The sequence below is a fragment of the Schistocerca piceifrons genome, chromosome 1, assembly GCF_021461385.2.
Source record: "Schistocerca piceifrons isolate TAMUIC-IGC-003096 chromosome 1, iqSchPice1.1, whole genome shotgun sequence".
In the NCBI taxonomy this organism is placed as follows: domain Eukaryota; kingdom Metazoa; phylum Arthropoda; class Insecta; order Orthoptera; family Acrididae; genus Schistocerca; species Schistocerca piceifrons.
In genome coordinates, this window is record NC_060138.1 from 416,328,121 (window position 1) to 416,348,389 (window position 20,269).

The 20,269-nt window shown below is 43.3% G+C and overlaps 1 protein-coding gene across 2 annotated transcripts in view; it reads left to right on the forward strand.

Annotated features, from left to right (window-relative positions):
* The window catches only part of LOC124789476 (serine/threonine-protein kinase 3), a 361,643-nt gene that overhangs the window by 268,646 nt on the left and 72,728 nt on the right, over positions 1-20,269 (forward strand). The window contains exon 1 of one of the 2 annotated variants that reach the window (XM_047256853.1): positions 19,767-19,939. The exons of the other annotated variant lie outside the window; for it this stretch is intronic. Within the exon in view, the coding sequence (XP_047112809.1) occupies positions 19,782-19,939 (158 nt within the window). The 5' untranslated portion in view covers positions 19,767-19,781. Of the gene's footprint in view, positions 1-19,766; positions 19,940-20,269 lie in introns of those variants that run through there. 2 annotated transcript variants of the gene reach the window in all.

Sequence of the window (20,269 nt, forward strand, 5' to 3'; positions counted from 1 at the left end):
TTTTAATCTGCCAGAAAAAAAGTTTCATCGCAGCGCACACTCCGCTGCAGAGTGAAAATCTCATTCTGCACTACAAAACAGTCACTTAACCAGAAATAACATACGCAAGTGAAACCATCATAAAAAAAAACTAACACTGCACAAATAAAGAAAATACTTAAAATAGAGGGAAGAATCATCAGAAAGTGCATCGACAAATCGTACAAGGAAGATGGACACTGGGATAGTAGCTACAAATGACAGGCTACAAGGAAATAGAACCGGTAATGAGCACAGTCAGGAAGAAACGCATTTCATTTTTCTGACATCTAATCAGAACACCTGAGAACAGGATCATCAGGAGAACAATAGAAAAATTGTGGAATAATAAGAGCAACATTAAGTGGATTACAGAAATCAAGGAAGATATTGATAAGCTACAGATTACGTTGGAAGACCGAAGAAACAAAACTGACAAAATGAGGAAACTCACAGACAAACAAACCAGACTGCAAACAAGAATGAACAAACAGACAATAGGAAGGGTGATTTCCGACAAAGAAAGGAGGAGATCCGAGAGAATGAAGTAGTACTGCGCTGACAGGAAACTGAAAAATTCTTTGTATATAGTTGGCTAGTGTGGTCCAATGAAGGCCATAAAATGTAAATAATAATAATGCTCTTCGGTGATATTTTTGTGATTTTAAATGCAAGATTTATACAAAAATGTGTACCCGTTTTCAAAACATGCTGTGTACACTTGGCTTTATTTTTTGGACTAAAATAACTGATTGTGAAATATTCTCTCTTGTAATAAATAGTCAAATGATCATTCAATAATTATCATGCAAAATAACAATAACAATATTCAATTATATAGTGGAATATAGCGAACCAATTACCCTCGTGTAGTGTGGTGGTCAAGAGCTGCTGCGCACTGCTACAATGACTTGCTGATATTTTCATAGTGATGCCCAACAGCCGGCAGCGCTTGCGCGTGATGAACAGGTTGAACATTCACAAATGTGTACCTCAGGTTTCTGTTGGAAGAAAATACTTCTCTTGCAGCTAAGGCACAGCGAAAGTTAATCTACACTATTGCAGCCAGATGGTCTGAAAGGGTTAAGTGAGTACTTGCTGTGTCAGGGGAACTGTAATGCGAAGGGGAAGAGCATTGGTTTTACATTAATAATCAGGGATTTGTAAGAGATGTTGAGATGCTGCAGATACATGCTTTGGGCCATCACTCGTGATATTCTCAATTCTGACTATTTATGAGAGATTAGTCGTAATTGTTAGCTGCTAACACACTTACGTGTTGCGTTTTGTTTGCCTTATTGGCTGTGATGAAAATAGTAGGAGGAGGAAAGTGAAACTAGATACTGGAAAAGAGCATTTTTCGCCTGAAGACAGGGAGTGAGGAGTCGCGGGGAGGGGGGGGGGGGGGGGGGGGGGAGGAAGGTATTGAACAAGCCTACAATCGGTGCTCGCAACACCTCCAAAAGGCCAGCTTTTAAGATTCTAAGACTAGAGCAGCAACACACTATGATTAAGTGTACGTTAGTCCGAAAGTTGGTGACGAGAAACTGTGTTGTACCTCTTTGCTGATTGACAACGAAAATTAGCGACTTTAGGGATTTGAACCATTTTATATGATTGCATGTCCTACACCGTACTGATGACTTCATATATTAAGTGCCTGCAAAGCAGTGCTTCTTCCAGTTAGGATGTCGGTCGTATCTACAAAACCACGCTGCTGGCATAACGTTACGAGCAATACGAGTGACTAAAATATTGAACTGGTTGAAGTTGTGGAATTAGTGTCTCCTATCCATGTGCACAGCGTTCCTGGTTTTAATCTTAAAGAATCCATTAGACAACAATAGGCTATTTATAATTCTTTTCACAAGCGTCTTGCTTATTCATATTATGTCGGGTACGTACTTATTGATGTTACTAAATGAAACAGTTTGAATGATTCCCGAACTTATCTATCTTATAGACGAAACTGTTCCTAATGCTGTTAAGTAAACGACTCAAGCCACAACGCACAACTGATGTAATCTTTGTACATTTTAAGAACTGCGCTATAACCAGCCGTATCACACCGCCGCAGAAAAATTACTGAAACTTTCCGTGATTGGAGACATTCGATTACCCCAGCTCGGTTGCCACTGCCTTGCCGTTTCTTTACTACTCAGACTACGCACGTGAGATGCCGTGCACCGCATGAATAGAAGACCCGGTTTTGAAGAACTGTGCATGTGTGTGTGTGTGTGTGGGGGGGGGGGGGGGGGAGTGAGTGAGTCTAAGCTCTCTTGAATGATGGCATGGAACACAGGAGCACTTCGAGATGAAAACCATATAAAACGCAGGCTTTCGACAGCACTGGTTTATTCAGGTAGCATAGGAGGAGCTGAAAGGTAAGATGGAAAATATGTAAGGGAAAGCGGGTCAGTGCCGGTTTCATGTATTTCTCATTGAATGAAACTCACGAGGGTGCGGGATATAATTTCGCATATTACCTATGCCTCAGTAATCACTTTAGCAAAAAATCGATAGACCAAGTTTTTGCCGATCAGAGTATTCACGCTTCATTCCGAAGTGGCAGAAATATCCTTATAATCTGAGTGTTTGATGGAGGTGAAGAAAATGCGAACAGGGTGTCGGAACCAGGAACAGTATTGAAATAGACATCGTATTTGTAAACATAGCATTTTATTTTCGCGCCCCTTTTCATTTCCTTCCAGTATCATTATTTTTCTTGCGCTAGATGGTTTTAAAATTGCTGCATTACATACTCCCGACTAAGTTTAGTAGTTTTAATTTTTTTTTTTATTGAGAGTGAGAGATACGCTTTGTCGAACGAGATGTATCAATACACTTGAAGATGAGTTTCTTGATTGAATCATTGTACCTAACCAGGGCTGTATTCTGCACCTTTGCATTTAACGGCAAGCTCTCTAACTAGTGAAACCTCCAACAACGATTAAAGAACGAATAGCCGAGGAGAAGGAAGACTGAAGTAGTACTATGAGACGTCCAGTAATGGCTCAGTTGGTAGATTATTGGCTACGAAAGCCAAATGTCCGGTTCCGACACTCTGTGGTGCCCACTTCCATTCCTGCCTAAGGTGTAACTATAGCACGCACTACGCCGCAGGGTGGAAGGAAGCTTCCTTCTGACAGTGTCGAACCCTACCTGTGTACACTGGACTCACATTCGGGAGGACGACTGTTCAGTCCCGCGTCCGGCTATGCTGATTTAGGTTTTCCGTGATTTCCCTAAATCGCTCCAGGCAAATGCCAGGATGGGGCACGGCCGACTTCCTTCCCCGTCCTTCCCTAATCCGGTGAGACCGATGACCTCGCTGTTTGGTCTCTGCCCTCACACAATCCAATCCAATCCTACCTGTGTTTCTATGGACGTCCTGAACACCACATTGCCCAGGCTTTACCTGCCAAGACTACGTCTCTCACTAGATACAGCCCAAAGCCACGTTTCTCGAAGCACTGCATTGCTCAGTCTCGAGATCGCAACTAGAACACTCAAAATGATTACTTACTTTTTGGTAAGGAATACTGACACGTGGTTCCGTCGAACAAATAGTAGCAGAATGGAATTTTCACTCTGCAGCGGAGTGTGCCTGATGTGAAACTTCCTGGCAGATTAAAACTGTGTGCCGGACAGAGACTCGAACTCGGGACCTTTGCCTTTCGCGGACAAGTGGTCTACCGGCTGAGACTCACGACACACACGGTCCAGACAGCTCTACGTCCGCCAGTACCTGGATTCCTACCTTCCACACTTCACAGGTGGTAGAGCACTTGTCCGCTAAAGGCAAAGATCCCGAGTTTGAGTCTCGGTCCAGCACACAGTTTTAATCTGCCAGGAAGCTTCATATCAGCGCACACTCCGCTGCAGAGTGAAAATTTCAATCTGGAAACATCCCACAGGCTGTGGCTAATCCATGTCTCCGCAATATCGTTTCTTCCAGGAATGCTAGTTCTGCAATTTTCGGAAGTTTCGCAGGAGATATTCTGGGAAGTTTGGAAGGTAGGAGGCGAGGTACCCCCGGAAGTAGAGCTATGAGGACGGGTCGTGAGTCGTGCTTGAGTACCTCAGATGGCAGAGCACTTGTCCGCGAAGGGCAAAGGTCCCGACTTGGAGTCTCGTTCCGGCACACAGTTTTAATCTGCCATGAAGTTTCAGATATTAGCAGCCAGGTATCTTTAGTGTGAAAAGAATTCACTGACTGTGTTTCACTCTTGTGAATACTACTTACAATTCATAACCATCGTACTTTTTGCACCAACATTTTATGTTAAATACCGTACTTGCCGCCAGAACTTGTCAGAATTGGACAGTGAAATACGCTTTATTCGTTCTTTGGAGGGCAACATCACGCTCGACTTTAAAGATCGGTGTGCTTGGAAAGTAGTTGTAAAAGACAGGAACAAATATTGTGCCACGAGGGTTGTATTAGCAATTTTACCGCAACAGGCTTAGTCATAGTTATTTTGCTTCCTGTCTTGCAAAGTAAAATAAGAAGTCCTACGAAATTTGTTACAATCTTTGTAGTTGTATAGCACAGTCAGAACATAAAATGCAACGATTATAAACGCTTCGGCGGGCTTTCAGCGGCATTCACCGGGGCGTAGAACCACATCTACGTCGATAATTGTAGTATTTTGAGCATTAGATGTTTTTGTGGTTATTTAGATAGCCACCTGTTTCCGCAAAGTATAATTCGCGTTTTATGCTGGCTGCGTGTCATATAGGGTGTTTCAAAAGTCATATCCGATAGGACAAAGTCTACATTGGCGATTCACTGGTCCTGGCACATCTGACGAAGTCGTTAATTAGGGAAGATAGCGATAATACAGATGAACGCATGCTATAAAAATGATTCAAATGGCTCTAAGCACTATGGGACTTAACTTCTGAGGTCATCAGTCACCTATAACATAGATGTACTTAAACCTAACTAACCTAAGGACATCACACACATCCATGCCCGAGGCAGGATTCGAACCTGTGACCGTAGCGGTCGCGCGGTTCCATACTGTAGCGCCTAGAACAGCTCGGCCACTCCGGCCGGCCGCATGCTATAGACTTTCTTTAATCGCACAAGAAAAACGTTACAGCGTCGATAAACGAAGACATGAACCGTATCACTACAGTGCAACCACCATCCCCATTCAGTTGTTCACACGTACCTCTAATGCAAAAGGGGTCCAGACTGGCCGCCGTCGTGCGGACGACACATCTGACCACTGCGACGTTCACTGATTTCTGTACAGGTTCTGATGATACTGTCCTGCAGGTCAGCTGATGTTGGTGTGCACTGTAGACTTGAGGGTCGCCCTAATGAAAAGTAGTAGTGATTCTGATGACCAAGGTGGCCATTCCACCGATCCTGTCTACGAATTCAACACCCAGGAAGAACTTTACCCAGGAGCCGGCGGAAGTTTCGTTCGAAGTGTGGACGTGTGACATCGTCCTGGAAGACGAACCTTCATCTCCGTTGGAGAGGCATACGGTCCAAATAGGGTAGTAATATTTACTCAAAATGACGTCTGTAGCGTTCAGCAATGGGCTTGCCATGAAAAACATTTGAACTCAGTGAGGACATCCCCATGTGTGCCACACGTTTAATTTAGGGACAGTCTATGTGTGTGCCTCGACAGCGAGGTGGGGGACTGTGGTTTGCCCTAGAAAGGGGTCTTATGTCTAATCACTCTTCCGTGCTATGGGACAGGACTTTTAAATCATCTTACGTGTATTATTTAACGGACGTACGATAGTTATCATTTGCTGGAGACGTGAAAATATATATGAAAGAGTCATTGGAAAGGCAGCGCGAAGTTGTTATAAGATTTCCACTTATATTTGCAGTAACGCTCAGACGTATTTCGCGTTGCTCAGTGTGAAATGTGCCAACAATTCGATGCGGCGGTCCGTCAAGTCAGCTTGTTTATTTAACACCACTCAAAAAAGAGGACAGTAAGTGTCACAGAGAAAAGGGAGAAGTTAAGCACAATATTTTAGCTGCGTTATAAATGTAGCTCGCATTCAGTGGTTTAGTGTCAGGTCGACAATGTGACATGGAGACGTCTTAAGCAAAAACTGGTCAGGTGCGAGTACGTCTGAGAGTTACGAACAAACTCAATTATGTGTATAAAAAGTTCATCCATCCTGGAAGGGAGAATCTCTTCCATTTTTTGCCTGTTAAAGACATTGATACTGGCAAGATATCACTCCTGGGAATTCCAAGACTTTGACGATGTTCTTATTTTAAATTTGAAATCGTGTGACAAATGAGAGAAGAAATATTTTTCCGTGTGATGTAGTTACAAATTAATAATTTCGCAGTTTTTGATTTACTTGTACTGTTAAACCTAACTTCTTCCAAAATTCATTATATAGGCCAACGGGAAGTGTACGATAGGTTTTGTTGCGTGATTTTGCCCATATCAAAATATGTGACAGCAACGGCCGTGTATTTTGATTGCATTGACGTAGTTGACATTTATTACACCGCCAAGGGAATATAGAGACAAGTATGTGATATAAATTTCAACTACCCGTTCCTGAGATAGAGAGGTCGTAACAGACGGACAATCAGTCCGATATACAAAAAAAAAAAAAAAAAAAAAAATCCGGGAGATACAATTAAAAATTTACAGTTTTCGGATTTTTTCCTTTGGTTGTACGGTCAACTTTTACTTTCTTGCCAGATTTCGTGATTTTAGGCCAACGAGAAGTAACCTACAGGTTTTGATGAGTGAGTTTGAGAGTCTTAAAGTAAGTGAAGTAAACAGCCGTACCTTTTGATTGCATTGCCTTAGAAGCATCAATTTTTTACACCACAAAGGGACCTTATGTCTTAGTGAATTTAATCTTTATACGTCTACAAATTCCTGACAAGGGAATTTCCAACCCCCCCCCCCCTCCCCCCCCCCCCCCCCCCCCCCCTCTTCCCCATCCCCGGTGTATGCGTTCGTCTATATTATCGCCCATGTGCCAAGACCAGTGAATCACCAATGTAGGCTTTGCACTTTGGGATATGACTTTTGAATCACCCTATATGGCACGGAGCCAACATAAAACTCCAGTTATACTTTGCGAAAACTGGTTGCTATCTAAATAACAACAAAAATACTACAACTACCGACATGGATATGGGCTACGCCCCGGTGACTGCCGCTGAAAGCCCGTCGAAGCGTTGATAATCGCAGGTTTTTATGTTCTGACCGTGCTATACAACTGCAAAGATTATAAGAAATTCCGTAGGACTTCGTATTTATTTTACTTTGGAAAACAGGAAGGAAAATTACTCTGTGACTAAGCCTGTTGCAGTAAAATTGCTAATACAACCCTCGTGGCACAATATTTCTTCCTGTATTTTACAACTGCGTATCTCAGTCTTGCGTATGATATAGAGGATAGAGGTGCTAAGATACAGTGGTAAAATGGCGCGTTTGATAGCCCGTCAAAAACTGAACACAGATCAAGCATGAAAACAGGAAGAAGGTGTACTGATCTGTGAAAAAAGAAGCAAAATATAAACAGTGAACGGTCCAAGCTCAAGATGTGCAAAATCGAGCAAAGTGCAGGAATGCCCGTGTCCTAGTTGTGTGGTCACTGTGTTGGACTGCAAAGCGGGAGACCCGTGTTCAAATCTCCGTCGCGTCCCATTATCTTTTTCTTTTTTCCTCCTTCACAAACTTATGAACTTCCCATCCAGTAATTGACATATGCCTGTTCTACTTCTATAGTTTTGGCAATTCACATAGTTTATCCAGGTTATAGAATATCAGTAATTTGGTAAGAATATATTACGGTCGCAAGTAAATGTGATGAATAGTGAGAGCAGGCGAGATGCCGCGTAGACCTCTTGCAGATATAACAACAACAAATAAATGGGTGTGGACTATGTTACAACAGCCGCGCGGAGTTGCCGTTCGGTCTGGGCGCTTTGTCACGGTTTGCGCGGCTTCCCCCGTCGGAGGTTCGAGTCCTCCCTCAGGTGTGTGTGTGTGTGTGTGTGTGTGTGTGTGTGTGTGTGTGTGTGTGTGTTGTCTTTAGCGTAAGTTAAAGTTAGATTGAGTTGTATGTAAGCCTAGGGACCGATGACCTTAGCAGTTTGGTCCCATAGGAATTTACCACAAATTTCCAAAATTTGTTACAACAAAGGAATTAAAGAGTCAAAACTTCCAAAACGGAAAGCAAGAGTCATAAATGTGGTACTTGTGTAGAACATATATATGGCACGATTGAGATTTGAACACAGATCTCTCCCTTCACAGTCCAACAACGTGACCACATAACCAGAACGTCGTGGCTATTGGAATTCGCTAGATGTTATACATCTTGAGCGTAAACCGTTCACTGTTTCAATTTTGCTTCTTCTTCACAGTTCTGTTCACCTTCTTCTTGTTTTCATTCTTGATCTGTATTAAGTTTTTGACGGGCTATCCACTAGGCCATCTTAGCAATAAAGCTGAGAGGGGGGGGGGGGGGTTGCGATGGGGAGTTTCCCTTATGATGAGAAAAAGGGTTTTTGACAGTACGACTAACAGAGACAGACAGACAGACAGACGGACAACAACGAAGTGATCCTACCACCGATTGTGGTACGGTATCGTGGAAAGGGATTAGAGGGGACCAACTCTCCTTTCGCCGTGGCTTCAGTTTTTAAAGGGAGGGCAAAACGTTATGGGCGATCTGGAGTCTCCTTAGGTCTTAGTAACGTCACTATTGAGCTGTTACTATAGATTCGATGCAACCAATCAGCACTTTGTACACATCTCGTGACGTTTAAATATTCTTTATTTGCGAGGTGTTATTTTGCCCATCTCTCAGCTAAGCAGAGCACTGTTTCACCCAATTCGCCCATCGTGAAATAATCTTGTACCCGGTGTAGCGGCTTTGCCGCTTTCGGGCGATGCTACACTTAGGAACACGCGTGTCCGCGGAGCCACTTTGGCAGATTGGCAGCAAAGACGAGGTGGAACCGCAGCGTGGGTGCCGAATACACGAGCGTTCTCAAGGGGGCTGTTCGACCCCTCCCCATGCAAGATTTATACGATACAACCGCCGGTGTTATAAAGTCACGTCTTTACTGCCCCGCGTGCCACCCCAGCCGTGAAAACTTCGAGGTCGCAGTGTCTGCCTTTAGCGCCTCACGTGAGATCACGAAAAGTGAACGTTGATTTCGAAGATCTTACGGTTCAAGGATCGCTTTTACTGTACGTTTATATGATTAAGTGCGACTGACGGTCCGACCGTAAATGCAGTGAAAGTAGTGCTTAGTTAGAAAGAAAATTTGTGACTTAATGGCAGTGGTTCAGAAGTAGCCGAAGTAACCGAAAATGGTGTGCTGTCGTAGGGTGCATTGTCGCCGAAAATGCAAACACTGCTACGCACTTGTGATATTACTCGTGAGTTTAAGGGGGAAAAAAGAAAACAAAAACCTTTCGCCGTTCCCTTAGAAGAGCACTTCCCGTCTCTCTAATGATCGACGAAGTACTGTTTGACATGCAATAACTCCTCCAAGTTCCCTTAAACAGTTCAGAATGGCTGAAATCCGTGGCGTTTAGTGACTCCTCACTTTGTAGCGTATCTCACACCTAAGTCCGATGTGTATGAGCTCCGCCGCTTATGTAGTTGGTGGTTTAACAAAAGAACCGAGATATTTTTATTGCGAAGAACTGATATATGTATATGTAGCGGACATATTGGAGGTTAAACATATCAAATCTGCAAGGCTGTGTAAATGTGTCGGTGCCTCCTTACCACATGTGTCAAAAAGGAACAAATGTATCTTTAGCGTATTAGCAGAAGTTCTTGAATTATGTCTAGTCTCATCCCTGTACCTTCGAACCGTCAAAGTGCAACTTGATGTTCCTTACATCCACTAATGCTTGCATCTGACAGCACAGTGAGTTCGCTACCGCGATATTGATACAGTTTACCGACTAATGTGAGGTCTTTCGCATTTGACGCTCTCTGCATACGTTGATAAATCTATGGAGCCCTTGTATAGGAGTGACGGCAGTTATCGAACAACTTAGACGCGTGCTGATAGGATCGAAACATATTATTACAGTTTGTGAAGTGCTAGACAGACAGCTTAAACGGAAATACTTTGAAAAAAAAAGGCAACGTTGTTCTCGCACAACCTTGTTAGGTAATTTAAGAGAAAGATATCGCAGGAAGGCAGTGCAAGAATAATGCAGCCTGTAATGTGTGTGTCACACACTGCAATCATGGGAACAGGATAAGAAAGTCACGTACTAAGGCGCACACACTGATCAGCCAGAATATTATGACCTTCAGCCTATTAAGGATATAAACCCGTCCAGCCGATGGCAGCGTCACCTAGCGAGGAATGACTGCTAGTCAAACACATGCATGGTGCATGTAGTATCAATGAGCGTGCTGTCCGTGCAGAGAATGGGAAATGCGCGCGATGTATCTGAGTTTAACCGAGGGCATATTGTGAGGGCCCAGAGGCTTGGCTTCAAATTACTACAGTAATACTAATTAGTAAGTGATCTCTCTGTGTCGCCTCAATGTTTGTAGTCATCCAGAGAGAACAAGTGTTCGGAACAGCATTCCTTCCATAAGCATACTTTACCAGATACCCGAAGTTGTTACAGGCAAACTAGAGGTGAGCAGTGAGCACCTTATACATGTGAACATGGGATATCTTGTTCTAGGTTGTCAGAAATTTGTCACGCAGGACAAATCAGAATACTTTAGAATTTAAATTTGTCCTGTTTGTTATTTTGGACACTGTTATTATCAGTGTAAACCGGTGTTTAAATTGATAAACTTGTGATCGCCGTCTTATATTGCGAAGCGACTCTGGGGGTGAATAAAAGGAAATATATTTGTAGCAGGACTTACGTGCGGTTGATACAACACATCCTGGGGCATTAAGAAATACTCAGTTTGGTAATGGAGGGAAGGATGTAGATAAGCACTGTGACGACGACGACGACGACGACGACGACGAGTGTTGATTGTATTAGCCACCACAGTAACATAAATCGGTTTACAAAAGGGTATTGCTTTATTCAAAGCTCATCAGAAACAGAGCTCCAAGAATGTTTATGTAGTAATTGGTAATATTACTGGAAAAATAATAAAGACACTAAACGTTATTTAGTAATAACAGAAGAGAAAAATGTATCGTAGGCACTTTAAGCCTTGTAATTAATGAAATACACACCTCTTGTGGAAAACAGAGAAGCACAATTAAGTTTAGCTGCAAAGAAAAGCACAACAGACGTACACAACCAGCGACTGTTTTCCAAGGGGCTTCTGCGTTGGAGGTGGTGTGGATGTACGTAGCTGACAGTTTGGCTGTTGCTCATAAAAAACATGTCGGGTTATAAGCCTGAAACGTCGCGCATCGTCCGTCTACGTTATGCAGTGTTGTTCCCGAGCGTCATGAGTAGGAACGGCATGCGAGACCTTGGTGCAGTTGCTCTAAACGGCTGGAGTGACTAATGCAGGCCACCGCGAAGATGGGGATAAGGAGGGGGCGCGCCTACTGATGCGTTCTTTACGGAACCCACGCGCCATCTCTGTCGCCCTGGTAGGCTACCTGCCAAAGTTGTTACACATCAAGGCTACAGTCTTGATTACTGGACATCGCAGTAGCGGGGAGATATCAGTTGCGAAACCTAAGTTTTACACTCCATCACTGATATTTATGGTTACACTACCTTCATGCCCTTTAGTGAAAAGCTGTGTACTACAGCAAGTTATCAAAGAGCAGCCTGTGACACTATCGTTTCCTGTTGACCATTACATGAAGTGTGGATAAGACTGGTATTACATATACATCGCAAGTGCCTTCCCGTGCTTTTGGTGAATTACGGAGGTACATCCTTTTCCATGTGGGAATAATACCCAAGTAGACTGACTGTCGCTAAGCCTCAGTAAAAAACTCGGATTTGTCTAGTTTTCAGTTATGGATGTAGTTCTTCACAAGTGGGAGAAATTTTAACAGTAAACGTACTGCTGATTCTTAGCATCTACCAGCGGCGTCGGGTACACATGTGCGTGACGCGTTCACGCTGACGGAGAAAATCACTGTTGGAAAATATCGTTGTTATATAAATTCTACATGTTTAGGATCCCAGATTGACGAGCTATGTACAGGAACCGCTATCGAACGAAGGTTGTGTAAGCGGCCCCCCTTGTAGAAAAATAACACTCTCACGATCCACTTAATGCGTCTGTCTGTCTGTTACATCTTCCATGCAACTAATCTTATGTGTTGTTCCACCTTAAAATCTCTCCAGACGCATACTCCTAAGTTCTTATGGTTGTTTTCTAAGATTTTCGCTGACGAGAGGTCGATATGAAACACCGATGGTTTTCCCTTTCGCGCATCTATACGCAACATTTGTGTGTGTAAAGAGCGAAAAGTCCTTGTTCCAACCGTCGATCCGTTACAGACTTTCCTAAATTTTGCTACAAATTGCTGGTGTTACTACTTCTCTAGACACAACAGTGTCATCGTGAATAGCGACTTGGAGCTTTCGAAGTTAACCAACAGGTTATTTGTATATACCGTCAACTTCAGCGGTCCTGTAATATTTAAACCTGGGTACTACCAAAGCCTTTCCCTCACCAGACGCTTTCCGTTATTTCAGATGCGTTGGTAATTTCCTTATGACAGCCTTTCAAAGTAAATGTTATCACGCTGTACTAGGAGCATCTCCAAACCGTTTATACTGGTAGTATGATCATAGAACAGGAAACTGTAAAATATATACACGTAAACTGGTTACAAATTCTTTAGCGAATAAGGAGTCTCTCTCTCTCTCTCTCTCTCTCTCTCTCTCTCTCTCTCTCTCTCTTCCATTGCTTTTGTTCCAGTATTCAGTTCAGCCACACGAGCGCAGCATATGTAGTACATCCATGGTTTCAGATGATCCACACTATCTTAGCTTTGTATATTTGATTCACGAATAAAGATATGCGCTTAAGTTTAGTCAGGGTCACAGCAGGACACTACAGGTCGAAAACATACAATATGACCAAAAGTATCCGGATATTAATTAGTGGACAGTACTGTGGGGTGTGTCCACACTTAGCCTTTATGACGGCTTGAACTTTGCTGGAGACATTTTCATTCAGGTATCTGAATGTCTGTGGAGAAATGGCAGCTCATTCTTCCTCAGAAGCCGAAACCAAAGAAGACTGATGTTGGACGCTGGGGTCTTGAGCGGAGGTGCCAGAGGTATTCCATTTGGTTCAGACCGGGACTCAGGCAGTTCAGTCCGTTTCAGAAGTGTTATCGTCCACAAACCGTGGCATTGCAGATGCTGCTTTATGGCAGAGTGCGTTGTCATGCTGACACGAAAGTCATCGCCTCCGGACTGTTTCTCGCGCTACTCATAATGGCGCGTAACGTTCTCCAGGCTTTCGCCAAACTCAAATTCCTCCATCGGATTGCCACAGGATATATCGTGATTCATCATTCCAAATCACTAGCTTCCAGTCATCCACGCCCCAGTGGCATCGCTTTTTATACCACCACAAGCGTCACTTAATACTGAAGTCTGTGGCTTTTGAGGAGCTGCTCGCCAATTGACATCATTCTTTTTAACTTCCTAAGCACAGTCACTGTGCTAGCTGGGCTGCTGATAGCGCTTTGAAATCCACGTGTGATTCCTACCGCCAGTTTCATGCGATGTGTTAAAACAGCCTTCCGCTGTACTTGACGGTCCCTGCCCGTCAGCACGTGACGTCTGCCTGGTCTTGGCTACAGTTGCATATGCAGCAGTCGACCTGTTCAGCTTTAGAAGGGATGAAATGTCCCTGATGGATTTGTTACTCAGGTGATATCCAATGAATAGCCCACGTTCGAAGTGACTGAGCTCTCCCGACCGATCCATTCTGCTGTTTCTCCTTCTCTGCTGACAACGCAATGCTTTTATAGTGGTGAGTCCGCCTTTCGTGACATCTAGTGATCAGTCGCTCATCTCATAGGGGTGTCTGGATATTTTTGGTAAGATATCTGGGATTCGCTGCTCCTCACTATATGCCATAATTTATATGCAAAATGTCAAATTAGAAAGAGAGTAGTTTCAGAGGTATGGGGGACGCTCTTTATTTGTCCGGAATTCGCTATGTGGGCTACGAGGGTGGTTTGAAAAGTTCTGCCGGCCGTCGTGGCCGAGCGGTTCTAGGCGCTTCAGTCCGGAACCGCTCTGCTGCCACGGTCGCACGTTCGAATCCTGCCTCGGGCATGGATGTGTGTGATGTCGTTAGGTTTTAGTAGTTCTAAGTCTAGGGGGACTGATGACCTCAGATGTTAAGTCCCATAGTGCTTAGAGCCATTTTGAAAAGTTCTCGAAATCACCACGAGAGGTCAGCGCTAGCGCAACGAGTTGTTCACGTGATATTCATTGGACTGTTGCCTGTGAACACGTACCGCATCAATGATCTTGGAAGAGAGCTGTGGCGGTGACGTGGCGCTCTTGTTGTTCCCGCTTAGTGATTTGCGAAAATCGAAAAAATCGAGATTCGAGCAGTGGTTAAGTGCTTGGTAAAGAAAGGTATGAAAGCAAAGGACATTCATGCCGATTTCCAGAATGCACTGGGGGACACTGCTCCTTCATATTCAACTGTTGCCGAGTTGAAAAATGAATTTAAATTTGGTCGGGAGAGCGTATATGATGATCCGCGTGGTCGGCCCAGATTTTTCACTACTCCAGAAATCATTGCAGAAGTGCACAAAATGGACATAAAGGATCACCGATTGAAAGTGCGTGAAATTGCTGACGCTTGACAGATATAATCTGAATGTGTATATCACATTTTAACTGAAGAATTAGAAATGAATAATTTACCTGCAAGATGGGTGCCGTCGCCATGGCAAAATTACACGAACTAAGGTATGAATTGTTTTCACGCCCGCCTTATTCGCCTGATATGGCTCCGTCAGACTTCCATCTCTTCCCAAAATTGAAAATTTCTCTTGGTGTACGAAGATTCATTTCAAACGAACATCTGATAGCCGGAGTTGACAACTAATTTGCAGACTTGGAGGAAACTTATTTTCGAGATGGAATCAAGGCACTGGAACATCGTTGGACCAAGTGCATTGATCTACAAGGAGACTACATTGAAAAATAAAAAAAGTTTCAATGATGTAAGTACTTTTTTTCTGTTCCGTTCCGAGAACTTTTCAAACCACCCTAGTAGTTCTCAGGTAGGAGGAAACAGCCCAGAGTACATTTTCAAGGCCAAGATTATCAAATCAAACGATAAGAATCTGGAGTTCATATTTCACTCCGCACTGGAGTCAGCGCTGTGTTAAACTTCCTGCCAGAATAAAACAGCGCACCCTCCGCTGTAGAGTGAAAGACGAATTCTGGAACCTACCCCTCGGTTATGTCGAAGCCATTTCTCCATACTATTCTTTCTTCGAGAAGTGCTATTCCAGCAAGATGTACAGCAGAGATTCTCGTGCGATAGCAGCGAGAAGCTGCCTGGTTGAGCGTGAGGCTGCGAGACCAAGTCATTCCTGGATATGTTATTTCCCGCCAAAGACAAGCCAGAGCCGCGCTGCTTCCACCACAGTCACAATACAGAAACTAGTTCTCTTCAGACGTAAAATAACTATATAAATTTAACATGTTATGGCGCCCCAAGACACTCTTAAATGCTGAATATAATTGCCCATAATTGTATATTCAACTCAAATGGAAATATTGAAGGGGCGGCGGAAGGAACTGCTAACCCACTAGAGTATTTTGTGTTATTACATACAACAACTTACTAGACAAATGCTTCCTAGCATTACACGTGGAACTGATTGTTACTTGCAAGTGGTTCATTGGGAAACACATCAGGTATTTGGTTTGATCGACAGTAGTGAGAGTTTGTGCCAACTAGCTCCGCAGATGACGAAGAGATTGAAGAAATGTATGAGGAGGTAAAAGAAATTATTTAGATAGTTAACTGAGAGGAAAATTTAATTGTGTTGGGAGACTGGAATTCGATAGTAGGAAAAGGAAGGGAAGGATAAATAGCAGGTGAATATGGACTGGGGGAAAGGAATGAAAGAGGAAGCCGCCTGATAGAATTTTGCACAGAGCATAACTTAATCATGGCTAACACTTCGTTCAATAACCACGAAAGAAGGTTGTATACATGGAAGAGACCTGGAGACACTGGAACGTTTCAGATCATTTAAATAATGGTAACAAATTTTGGGGAATCAGATTTTAAATTGTAAGACATTTCCTGGGACAGGTGGACTCTGGCCACAATGTATTGGTTATAAACTGAAGGTTAAAGCTCAAGAAACTGCAAAGAGACAGCAATTTAAATTGAAAGAACCAGAGGTTGTTGAGAAAGTTTCAGAGGGAGCATTAGGCAACGGATGACTAGAACAATCGAAGGCACACAGTAGAAGTCAAAGGCGTAGCGGTAGGAGATGAAATAGTGAAGGAAGCAGAGATCAAGTAGGTAAAATGACCAGGCCTAGTAGGAATCCTTGGATAACACAGGAGATATTAAATTTAGTTGATGAAAGGAGAACATTTAAAAATGCAGGAAATGAAGCGCTTGAAGGGAATACAAAGTCTAAAAAATGAGATGGATAGGAATTGCAAAATGGCCAAGCAGTAATGGCTAGAAGGCAAATGTAAGGATTGCCAAGCATATTTCACAAGGGCAATACAGATACCGCCTACACGAATATTAAAGAGATATTTGGAGAAAACAGAAGCAGCTATATGAATAGCAAGAGCTCAGATGGTAAAGCAATCCTAAACAAAGAAGGGAAAGCTTAAAGGGTGAAGGAGTATGTAGAGGGTTTATACAAGAGGGATGAACTTGAAAGCAGAATTTTGGAAAGGGAAGAGTACGTAGACGAGTTGGGAGTTATGATACTGCGAGATGATTTGACAGAGCACTGAAAGCCAACCTTAGGGGGACCAGCCTTGACAAAACTCTGTCATGTGGTGAGCAAGACGTATAAGACAGGCGAAATACCCTCAGACTTCAAGAACAACGTAATAATTCCAGCTACACAGAAATCAGGGGCTGACAGGTGTGAATATTACCGAACTATCAATTTAAGAAGTCATAGTTGAAAAATACTAACACCAATACTACAGAAGAAGAGAAAAAAATGGTAGAAGCCGACCTCGGGCAAGATCAGATCGGATTTCAGAAAAACGTAGGGAAACACGAAGCGATACTGATCCTACGACATACTTTAGAGGATTGTTAAGGGAAGGTAAACCTACTTTGATAGCATTTGTAAACTTGGAGGAAGCTTTTGACAATACAGGGAGCGAAAGGCGTATAAAACTTGTACGGAAACGAGACGGCAGTTACAAGCGTCTACGGGCATGAAAGGGAAGGGAGTGAGAAAGCGTTGTAGCCAGTCCCCAATCTTATTCATTCTGTACATTGAGCTAATAGTAAAGGAAGCTAAAGAAAAATTTGGAATAGGATTGAAGTTCAGGAAGAAATAAAAAGTTTGAGGTTTGCAGATTGTAATTTTGTCAGGCAGCAAAGGACATGGAAGAGCATTTAAATGGAATGGACAGTGTCTTGGACGGAGGATATAAGACAAACATTAACAAAACCATGACAAGGATAATGGAATGTAGTCGAATTAAATCAGGTGATGCTGAGGAAATTAGATTAGGAAATGAGACGCTTCAAGTAGTAGATAAGTTTTGTTATTTGGGCAGCAGAATAACTGATGATAGCCAAAGTAGATAGGATAGAGAAATCGAGAGTGGCAGTAGCAAGAAAAGTGTTTCTAAGGAAGAGAAATTTAACATCGAATATAGGTTTGTGTTAGAAAGTATTTTTCTGAATGTAGGTATTTGTTTGGAGTGTAGCCACATATGGAAGTGAAACGTGGACGATAAACAGTTTAGAAAAGAAGAGACTAGGACCTGAATGAAATTTTCACTCTGCAGAGGAGTGTGCAATGACATGAAACTTCCTGGCAGATTAAAACTGTGCCGGACCGAGACTCGAACTCGGGACCTTTGCCTTTCGCGGGCAAGGGATAGAATACTGCCCCGAGAAAGGCAAAGGTCCCGAGTTCGAATTTCGGTCTGGCAGACAGTTTTAATCTGCCAGGAAGTTTCAGAGACTAGGACCTTTGAAATGTCGCGCTACTGAAGAATTTGAAGATTAAATGGGCAGATTAGGTAACTAAAGAAGAGGTACTGACTAGACAGGAAGTTTGAGACTAGGACCTTTGAAATGTCGCGCTACTGAAGAATTTGAAGATTAAATGGGCAGATTAGGTAACTAAAGAAGAGGCACTGACTATAAATGATGAGAAAAGAAATTTGTGCCACAACCCGACCAGAAGAAGGGATCGATTGATATGACACATTCTGAGACATCAGGGGACTACGAATTATTAGAGGGAAGTGAAGGGGGTGGGGGTGGGTAAAAATCGTAGAGGGAGACCAAGTAATGAATGCAGTAAACAGATTCAGAATTACGTTGTATGCAGCAGTTATTTGGAGAGGAAGAGGCTTGCAGAGGATAGAGTAGCATGAAGAGCTGCATCAAAGAGGTCTTCGTACTGATAGCAACAACAACCACGGTTATTATGAATAAAGGCAGCTGCCAAAAAATGCACATTTATATCACCGAACGTATTTCGTTTTATTCATGTAAAATAAGGTCAGTGGTGGCACTTTACGTCCCTTTTTCTTTTGTAGTAGGAAGTGTCAGCTGCTTGCACATTATTAAGGTATCTCTTCGTTTAATACTGACGTTTTTTTCACGTGCTCTCAGCGTTAGTTTGCAGCAGTACACGTTTCTTGATGCTAAATGTGAAACAATGTAGCGTATGTTGTGCTAAATTATGACGTATTTAACATCAAAAAATGTGTAGTGCTGCAAATTAACGTACGAGTTTGTACAAAAAAAAATTGAAACGATAGAATGACGTAAGACTCTACAAGTAAATAAGTAAATGGAGTGGTTGAAATTGACAAATAAATAAAACATGAAAAACTAATTAACAAATTCATTAAAATAACACAACTCGGGAACATATACATCGTGTATGGAAGAACCGGAGACCTTTGACATTCTCCCTAATTGCGCTTCCGCATGTGTTTCGTGAGTAGAATACTGATTTTCCCCCATAACATTCTCGTGAGTAATATATGACTGGGTAGCGCAAAACGCGTGTACCGTTTTGATGATTGCCGGTGCTCATTTGTTCTTATTCGTATACTCTTTTGATCGTAGTTTCCACAGTTGCAGAAACGCATTATACAGTGAGAAAAACTCTTCCTCGCGAAACATGCATGGCGTAACATCAGCATAAGCAGCGACGTCTTGTCAAATCGACCGTCAGTCGAACTTCTCACCAACGGTCGCACACAATTTATGTTTTAAAAACACGTCAGACAATTGATGTTTGTCTAGCAAGTGAAACACAATCTCATGTTTGACAAACATGTCAAGCAAAATTTATGTTTGAAGGACAAACTAGTGAAGTTTGACAGATTGTTTCATCGTTTGCAAGAGCCTTTATGGACTGAACAGTTGCTGTGTAGGTTATAGCGGTGAAGTACGCATATTGCTATAACGCGAGTCCAGCTGATCAGTTGTAGGAACTCGTACAGTGCGTTGGCCATGGACCGCGACTGAGGTGAACCTGTTTTTCCCCGAGGCACCAGCTGGCCGCTGCTCGGTTCGCCCTCACTGACAGTTGTCCTCTCCCCGGGCAGAGACGGCAGCCGCGCCCGCGCCTGTGATGTGACGCGGCCATGGACACACTGGTGTTCAAGAACGGCGGCGTGTTCGCGCCGGCGGAGCCCACCATCAACTGCAAGACGTGCAAGGAGCGCCGCCGCCAGCGCCAGCGGAGGGCCTCCGCCGGCCAGGACGTAGAGCAGGAGCAGCGCGGCCGAGACGCCGGACCAGGGTCAGCCAGCCGCCGTAAAGCAGAGCGCGCGCTCCGTGCTTGACGCTCCCACAGAGGTCTAGCGTGGCCGGAAAGTCCCGGAAGCGCCAGATCAAAACAATGTAGTCTGTATTGGAATACCGACTTAAAAAAAAAAGGGTTGGTGCATAAGTTGGGAGCGTTTTCCGTAAGTTCAATAAAGACAACGGACACACGAAACAGAGACTTTAGTCATCAATAATACATTCTTCTCCACTATTTACAAAAAATCTGCCAACGCTGGGGTAATTTTAAATTCAGCGACAGTAGAGATGGCATGGTTTTGAGGAGGCGAAGAACTCGTCGAGACAT